This window comes from Nannospalax galili, unplaced genomic scaffold (assembly GCF_000622305.1).
Source record: "Nannospalax galili isolate Female #2095 unplaced genomic scaffold, S.galili_v1.0 scaffold252, whole genome shotgun sequence".
Classification (NCBI taxonomy): Eukaryota; Metazoa; Chordata; class Mammalia; order Rodentia; family Spalacidae; genus Nannospalax; species Nannospalax galili.
In genome coordinates, this window is record NW_008333886.1 from 3,338,562 (window position 1) to 3,348,046 (window position 9,485).

The 9,485-nt window shown below is 40.3% G+C and overlaps 1 protein-coding gene across 1 annotated transcript in view; it reads right to left on the reverse strand.

Moving 5' to 3' along the window:
* Positions 1–3,486: 3,486 nt before the first annotated feature.
* LOC103730576 (desmocollin-2) overlaps positions 3,487–9,485 on the reverse strand; it is a 35,535-nt gene continuing 29,536 nt past the window's right edge. Inside the window, exons 12-15 of the mRNA XM_017797087.2 lie at positions 8,308–8,544; positions 7,408–7,532; positions 5,903–6,160; positions 3,487–5,226 (exon numbers count right to left, since the gene is read on the reverse strand). Of these exons, the coding sequence (XP_017652576.2) occupies positions 5,029–5,226; positions 5,903–6,160; positions 7,408–7,532; positions 8,308–8,544 (818 nt within the window). The 3' untranslated portion in view covers positions 3,487–5,028. The remainder of the gene's footprint in view (positions 5,227–5,902; positions 6,161–7,407; positions 7,533–8,307; positions 8,545–9,485) is intronic.

A 9,485-nucleotide genomic window follows, 5' to 3' on the forward strand; every position in this document is an offset into this window, starting at 1 on the left:
CTCTATTTATCTAATGTCCCCATGCGAGGAAACAATTCAGGGCAGAGTGTTGTATGCATCATGTATTTACAGAAAAATCTAGACCCAGAGAAAGTAATGCACAAATCAAAAGGTCGAATGGGTAATCTTTAATACTTTCTTCTGTTGGGTCCTCAATACAATTTGATCTCATGAAAATTGTGTTGACAGCCAGCATTCTAAGGACAAGCAAATGTGAACATCATTCCATGTGCTCCAGGAGATTCCCACATGAGAAGAATCCACACACGAGTGAAAGCATTGCACTCTAGACATGCAGATGTCTTCCCTTCAACGGAGGGATGTCAGAGATGACATTTGAACTAGACCTCCTAAAAGGGCCATATGCCTACAAAGGAAGAAATGGATGATGAATGAGTCAGGACATTGAGTCAAGACCCAACGTGAGCAAGATGAGTGCTTAAGGTGCTCACTGCACATCATGACCCAGGTCAGCTCAACACCTCCCACCTGGAATAATTGCACGAACATATTTACAACCAGCTGCAAGACAGAGTGTTCAGAGTACAGAAATATGTAGGCCAATGTGTTTTTGTGTTTCAGACTTATTCTCCAAAGCCTGAGAGAACTCCATAGGGAGAGTGTCAAGACCATATCTGCTCTTTGATGGTATTTGGAAGAAGGGAAGGCAAGATGGAGGCACATACCCCAGCAATTGACAAGGTGAGGCCTTGAAGGAGCAGGCACTTGTGAGGAGAATAGTAAAGAATGGGGATGGCCGAAGGGGGCTACATCCTCCACACCACAGTGGTGGATCATCTGGAATTGTTTTCACACACATTGAGTGCTTCTATATGGCAGGCGTCATATGATGTGTTTTACAGGCGTTAGCCTGTACCTTCTTCCCACCCACCAGGTCCTGACCTGTATGAGAGTATGTGGGTGGAGAGAGGAGCTGATTCATCTTGGACGTTCTCATGGGGTGCAGTCTTTGTAGTGCACATGACAGAAGACCACGGGTGACTGCACAGGAAAGGCATGAAATGACTGCTGAATGATGAATTCTTTCATGAATGAAATTGTTTAAAAAGTCTCAGAATGTGATAGTTTCGGTGACAAGCAAGATGCGCTATGCAAGAAAGAGGAATCAAAGGTTCTTCCTTTCAAGCCTAAGGACACCATTTAGATAAAAAATTCAGGAGGACCTCATTGATAGGACAGAAAAACAAGTTTCCCTTTTGACATAATGAACTTAAAGTGCTGGAGTGTTATCAGGAATCTCTCAGAACTAGGTAAGAGCTATAATCTCTGCAGATTCCATGTCTTCTTTTAGGGCTTTGTTGCCGAAGGAGATTCTAAGTGCATAAAAGGAAAGGCATTTTGTTCTCAGGATGTTATGAAAGTAGCCAACCACATTGAAATCATGTTGAATTCAGATTGAAATAAGACATCTACCTAGGACTAGCAATATAGTTCAGTGGTAGTGCACTTGCCTAGCATGTGGGAGGCCCTAGGTTTGAGGCCTACTCCTGGATGAAAAAGAAAAAGATTTCCATCTGGAGCCCAGAAAAAGGAATAGAGACAGAATTAAAGTGGAGGTTATGATCAAAGTCATATTTTTGTACCAGAGAGTCAGGATCCAAGGTAAGAATTAATCTTAAGATGATTTTTCTTTAAAGTAGTAGAAAATTATTACAAAGGAACCTCAAATAAAACTGTACTGCACCCTGCCTGGGAGACTGAGGCAGGATAACCATGAGTGTGAGGCTAGCCTGGGCTACAAAACAAGAGCCTGTCTCTAAAAGGAAAAAACTCAGTGAGGTGACAACAAAGAGCCATTATTTTCCTAGTGAAGATATGGTGTCATCCATTTCTCTGGGAAAATCCCTAAAATTCTGCCTCCTGGAGACAATTGTGACTGATTAGGAACCTTTCCTTCCTGTTCAGTTGTCTCAAGACCTAGTGCTCCAACTCCCAGATGAGTGCAGGGCCGCCTCCTCAACGCCAACAATGAGGTCTACAAACTACTCTGAGCTTGAAGCTCCAATGTCCATCACACGTCAGGCTTACGGGAGAGGATGGCAGGACAGCAGCTCGGTAGACACAGAAGCTGGGATCATTATCTCCAAATGTTCTCCTTAACAACAGCAGTGCCAGGGCACACTGAGTGCAAGATCAAGGCAAGTCCTCCTGAACTAACTCCCCTCACATGACAACAGCCCTGCCAAGCAGTCTTCGCCCCTCTCAGTACAAATAAGGAAGCTAGACTAGAACATTTAAATGTATCTCAAAGCCTACAGCTAGTAAAGGTGGGGCTGGGATCTCCTCTGGAATCTTTTCACTTAGGGTGACCATGGTGACTACCAGAGAAATACAAACTCCCACCAATCCGTTGTCTGGCTAGAAAGACAACCAGGAGAGCAACCAAGAAGGGCCCTCCAGGACAATCTTCACTTAGAGGGCTTCAGAGCTAATGTCCATGGAAGAAGTGGGTATTTGTTTCCCATCCACTTGAACCTGGTATTTCACATCATTACAAACTAGGCAATCCTATGCAGACATTTCAATAAGTTTTGCAGAAAGTGTTCTGAACAGCTGGAACCATGAGATTCATAGTCAGCTGGTCTTTAGGAAGAGAAGCGTTTGCCACTGATAAATGTCAATCCAAAACAAGTCTCCATCATCCTACGTTCTTAATTAGGATGAAATGGGTTGCTCGTATGGCTTATTTAAAATCATTTACTATTATTAAGAGTACCTTTTAGGTAGGCCATTTTGCAAGAATTTCATTCTTTTTTTAAAATTTTATTATTTTGTAGTTTATGTGTATGCATATAATGCCTGCATGTAGGTAAGTGCACCCGTGTTGTGCTATGCCCGTGGAGGTCAGAAGAGGCTGTTGGATCCCCTGGGACTGGAGCTACGGACAGTTGTTAGCTGCCATGTGGATGCTGGGATTCAAACCTGGGTCTTCTGCAAGAACAACCAGTGTTCTTAACCGCTGAGCCATCTCTCCAGCCCCAAGAATTTCATTCTTAAAACATTCTTTTATTGATTCATCTCTCTTTGAGTGTGGACACAATGTGGCCTGCTGTCTTGGGCTCATGCCACCATAGATTTTCCACCATGATGAACTGTACCCTTGACCCTCATGAGCCAAAACCCCCTTCCTTCTTGGAAGAATACTTCTTTTTACAAACACATTGGGAGTTCTAACAGCATCCTCTATTTTAAGATGATAAAAATAGAAACAGAAAATATGTGAATTAACCCACATCCATACCTTGAGTCTTTAGCACAGGAACATTAGCCATGTGTGCTAATTACAGTACACCAAGTATCTCTGTGACTTTAACTCTAGATTCTAAAAACTGAAGTGACAGCTGTCTGGGAAAGGAAATGAGTTCTCCACATTATAATCCCTATTCACATCAGATCCAGGATTAACAAACCCAAACCAGTTGACAAGAGCCACTTAGTTTACTATATCATCAAAGAAGCACACAATAATTTTGTACGTTAATTTATTAAAAATAACTCTGAGAAATATTTTTGGATAAGCAGTAATGACACTTTTGAAAAGATAGCTGGTTATCAAAATATTGCCCAATATTTGTTCTGAAAATTAATCATTCTAAGCCAACCTGCTGAATTCATAACAAGCACAAATGAACAGTTACAAGCATTAGAACTGCATCTAGAATATCCATGTAGCTAACGCCCATGGAGAACTTGTTGACTGAAATAAGCTATGAACTCTGGCCAGGAATTTGGTTGGCTGTTGTACTTTTGTATTTTCTTTAAAATTTTTAAATAGCTTGACCCATTCCATATTTACTAAAAGCTGTAAATATCAAAATGTACTTTTAAGAATACTTTTGCAATCATGTATGACAGCCATCTCATCTAAAAGTCATAAAGTCATCATCTTTGAGCACTTCAGTATTCCTATATCAAAGCTTACTTCAAACACCATCACTATCTCCTCCTTACAAACAGCATCCATGCATTAAAGATGCAAACTGTCAATGTGTTACTCTACTCTAAATACCCACTTTCCAATTCTAAGTACAATGCTCCTTTTGCTGTCATAGAAGGTTGTTTCTAACAAATCATGAAGTAGTTCTACAATTTCAATGGCAAAATTAAAAGTCTTTTGCTGGGGATGTAATGAAGCAATCACCAAAGACTTATAAACAATACAGTTAACATTGCATTAAGAAATCCAATAATGCATAAGCTTATATAGCACAGAAAGAGTAATTTGCTATATAAGAGAAGAAAAAGATGAATTTTAAAAAGAGTAGAAAGGTTTTTTAAAACATAAAGGAAAGAAAGAAAGAGGGATCAAGAATGTAGACCATTTGGCATGTCAAAGACAAGAACTTCTAAGAGTAAAAAACTATATTCTGAAAGAAGCTTTAAAACCTAAAGTTGACAGAAAGATGTGGATTCATTGCAGGATTCTACACAGAACGGAACCTAAACATAAACCCCACCCGAATGCAACTGCAACAGTCAACGCCTGGCCGGAAAGCACCCTTTGCCTTGTGAGGATAAGTCATGCTGTAATAAAACAAGAACAAGAGGCAAAGTGCACAACACAGTTTAGAACGACTGGGAAACAACCATTCCCAAGCACCACAGAAACAAGTAATGGCTCCGTTAACTGGAGATCATGTTCTCTACAGCCTTCAATTGGGTTACACATTAAGTAGGCATCTACATATAGACATGAATTCGTTAAATTTTATTGCATTACAAGTTGGCTGTCGTCATTATGCCCAATGTAAACAGAAATGCAAATTTCCTTAAATTTTCCATCTGTAGATCTCACTTGGGTAAAAGATAAGTAATTAAAACCTATGCAGAACGTTTTTAAAAATATGGGCCAATTTACAAAGTGTCTCTACATGTACGTTTCTCTCACTGAAAGGAAGAAAGTCCCAAATATAATATCCTCTATTTTTGAAAAATCTGGGTTTATAGTTAAAAATGTGGGGGAAGGCGATGAATCCACTGATTTTGAGTCGACTTGGTGAGAAATGCTCATCTCTTTATGCAGATGTCTGCTAATGTCCTGAATTTGGGCCCCAAATTATCCAAAAATTCCAGCCCATCTTCTTCTTGTCTGTCACTACAGCAGCCTACGGAGCCAGCGGCCGAGCCTTTCCCTTCATAGCTGTAGGTAAGGACATAGTCTTGAGAGAACTTCTGTTGGCTGTCCTGGTTACACTGCTGTACCATCTGCAAGGGAAACACAACATATTTTATTATTACTATCTTAAGCACCAAAATTTGCTAACATAAAAAGAATTGCTTTGATTTACCTTTCATTGTTTAATTTTTAATCAGAGTGTGTCCTCTAATGGATTCCTACATGTAGAAAATGCACATGATTGGTCTATATCATAAAACCACACTGTAAATTCAGTATTAGCATGCGTCTAGAAGTCGTACGTGGCAGCGAGTATCCAAGTGTGTTCATTTTAAGTGAACATTGCTTTCCTTTTTCACACTGATGGCTAAAAGTAACACACTCAGTAAACTGAACTTGAACTGAAGTAGGGTCTGTCCTTCCCAGGGAGGCAATGAGGCGGTGCATGCGGGCATGGCCTTGTGGTGTGCTTTTAGTAGCTAAGACCAGCTTGCCAGGTGAGAAACAGTGGCAGAAAATCATGAAGGATAATTTAGTTGTCATGCTTTATGTCCATAGAGTCATAAAAACCAAATAAAATATGCAGGAAAGTAAATAACCACTTAAATATCAACATAATTAAATCCAAATTAAGAAAAAATTGTAACTTTCTAATAAGTAGATTCAAAATTAACCAAAAGTAGCAGTTTTCACAAACACTTAGAAACACTAGTAACGATTAAATTAAATCAACATTAAGTTTGTGTGCCATCTCAGGAAACTTACTTCACCGAGGCAATGCGGAGTGAGGTTGTGCCACTCTGAGTAAGCGTATCTGTAGTTGTCGGTCTCCAGGGCTCCTCCCCTGCAGGGATCCAGGGTGTGGCGATGATACCCAGCCCCTCGGCAGGTGTCCAAGGTCTGCTGTCCTTTCACCATTTCAATCGTCTCTTGCCCTCCGCTTTTGATTCCTGATCCCAAGGTGCCTAAAGTCCCCTGCCCAGATGCGCCCACAGTTTGACTTGTGAAGGCATTTGTGGAATACTGAAAAGAGAAAGGTGTACATTGGTCAAACACAGTGAGGAACGAAAAACTGTGAAAAGACGTAGAGCAGCTAGTGTCTGATCTGATGTGGGTGCTAGAAGATGAGTGTTCAGGAGGCAGGACTGATCTGTCTTTTCAATCCCAGGACCTAGCGCATGCCCTACAGTGGATGTAATGCCCATGTCTAACGCAAAAAGCCAATCGCAGGTACCAAGACCCGGTACCTGGGGACAAATCAAAAGGCCTGCTGCAGATTCCATCCTTAAATGCTTTTTAGAATACTGTATGGTTTCAGTCAGAGCCTTCAGTGCCTCACACAAAACAACTCTACTGTGCATGTATTTATTTCCTCTGGGTGGACCTTTCCCCTTTATCAGATGAGCAGAAACAGAAATAATAAGTTACTTTAGTCAATGTCTAATTTAGCTCCCTTCAACTAAAATAAAAAGAATAAGATGACTATAAACATCTAGACCCATAGTCTACATAAATCAGTAAGTCAGGCAGGAAGAGAGCAGACATCACATCTTGGACCATGCATTTTCTTTGCTATCAGGGAACACATTTTCTTTGTTTTTGCACACTGTAATATAAGTTCTTTTCCCCAGTCTTTTCAGAGACACAACCTTTTTGTTTTGTTTCTCTAGATTGTTCCTGCTCTGACCATCCATTGTGCTTTTTGGAAGATATCGCTTGATCCCCTACACATCAGACTAGAAAAAGTCAGTGTGCTGTCACCCCTTGCTAGCCTGGTGCTTTGGAGTCTCAGCCTCAGGCTCTTTTCTAACCCACATTACAGCCAAGAAGAATCCATTAAACTTTTTCCCACCATGATCAAAGTCTTTAGTGATTTTATTGCTGTTGTCTGAAAAAAAAAATCAAAACAATTATACTGGTGACCTGTGAGTCATTAAATGCAGCATTTAAAGCATAAATGGCAGTTTAAATTGATTTTTTAAAAAACAAACAGGTTTAACATTAAAGCCATGAAATGCATGAGTAGAAATTAATCATGATGTGCTACAGGATTCATAAATTAAGTAGCACTAGATGGTCAGATTGAAATATCATACATCACCATCGCTGTGGGAGCCATAAGCATCCTAGCCATTTGACGGGATGGACGACATTTTATGGTGAGTTCCCTGGTAGCAACAGAACTTTGGTCCATGATGTCATTTGAGGAGCATAACATATTATCGGGTAAATCACCCTCAGCACTTGGTTTAAAAAGACAGGTGACGTACAACTCTATCATCTCCAGGAGCTTCAGTGTTTGAGACGATCAGGTTCTGCTGTGCTAAGTCATCAGGAAGTGCTTTTTGTTGTTTGCCAGCCCCGGAAACCCCACAGACTAATGTAAATAGGATGCCTGGAGGAAGAGGGAAAGCATTCCACTTAAGTCTGCCATCATACAATGTGAAGCCACGCATTTAAGATGATTAACACATTAAAGGGTGAGCGTTATGATATACCTTTCTAGAACATATAAATACATATGATTGCATGTATAAAAGCATATACAATAAAAAAGTTTGCCCTAAGCAGATATGCTATAAACACATACCGTAAGATGTAATTTTGCAGTGAACTGTATATCTATGCTGAGAAAACAAAAGCACTAACATATATGTGCCCTTAAAATGTATGTTAGCTGGGCGTGGTGGCGCACCTTTAATCCCAGCACTCGGGAGGCAGAGGCAGGTGGGTCTCCATGAGTTCAAGGCCAGCCTGGTCTACATAGTGAGTTCCAGGACAGCTGGGGCTACAGGGAGACCCTGTCTCAAAAAGACCTCCCCCCCAAAAAATATATATATATATATGTTAAATAAATGGGGTGGAGAGATGGCTCAGTAGGTAAAGATCCTTGCTGCCTGATGGTCTGAGTTTGATCCCTGAGTCCCACAAGGTAAGAGACAAGCGAGTCCCATCATTTGTTCCCTGATCTCCACTACATGCAAGTACAAGTCTGTCCTTTCCCACCAAAATCAGATCACTAAATGTTAAAAAATTGTTTTAAATATATATGTTGACTAGAAACACACAGCTATGTACAAACGATCAGCTGCAAGGAAAGACTTTCATTCTAAGAATGTGCCTTAAATGTTGCTTGTAAGGTGTTGACTTAAACTCAAGAAAGGACTTACAAAATAGTAAGGCTATGCCCAACAGTATGGCGAGGATGGCCCATGGCCCAAGCCTCACTTCTGCATTGCCAGTCCTTTCACCTGAGCGGGTTGTGCAGTCATTTTCAGTAATGCAGTCACATACGATGACATTCAGTGAGGTAATGGTAGACAGACCCAGCCTGTCTGTCACTCGGATGGGAACAACGTAAGATCCAAATGAAGGGTCATTCTGATAAGAAAGACGTGTTGCTGTATCTGAATAAATAAATAAGCCAAGTGTTAGACTGATGTCTCCTGAGCAAAATCAACAAGTGATCAGAGAGTTATCATATTTCCCTACAAATGTACATTCTGAAGGAGTACCATAACTGATAAAAGATTGACATTGTGATGGATTGTATAGTTCTGACCCACAGCCACTGCAATCGTGGGCTCAGAGCAAAAGAAGAAATACAATTCTCTATGAAGAAGACCACTAACTGGAGAACAAATGCTGTTACTTAATCACTCAGTGTGACAGTCTCATTTTCTGTGGTTGAAGCGCTCAGTGTGAATTAGAATTCGTAGGGCAAGAGGTCATTAAATTAGGATTCTAAGAGGAGCCACAGTTACCTATTCAATGTGTTGTGAAATATAAAATGAAATAATAATGAGGCAAAATGTATGACTCAGAGTATGCCACAGTCTACTTCACTCATTGTCTCACTGACTTCCAGAAATAATTCCATTTTACAGATGGTTAAACTGATACTCTAAGAGAATAAATGCCAAGGTCAGAATTACATAACAACTGGATAATAACTGCTGGATCCAGCACGTGACACTATGTCTACCTGACTTCAAAACCTCTGCTGGGTACATTCTTCTTCACGTGGTGTTTCCCACACTTTCAGAGAAGTTCACAGACTTGGTTTTTTTAATAACAAAGTTTTAGAGCTGGGATTATAACTCAGTGGAAGAACAGGTGCCTAGCCTATACAAGACTGTGGGTTCAACCCCTTATGGAAAAGAAACAAAATAACTAACAAAGCTTTGACCAAGACATTGCTGCCAAAGTCTTATTTGGCTGTAGAGTAATTTTTTAAAATTACCTTTTCCTGTTAAGACCATTTAGCCTAAATTTAAGAATAAGGTTAGTTCTTCTTAAGAAAGAACAAATGAAAATCAATCTCTCTCTCTCTCTCTCTCTCTCTCTC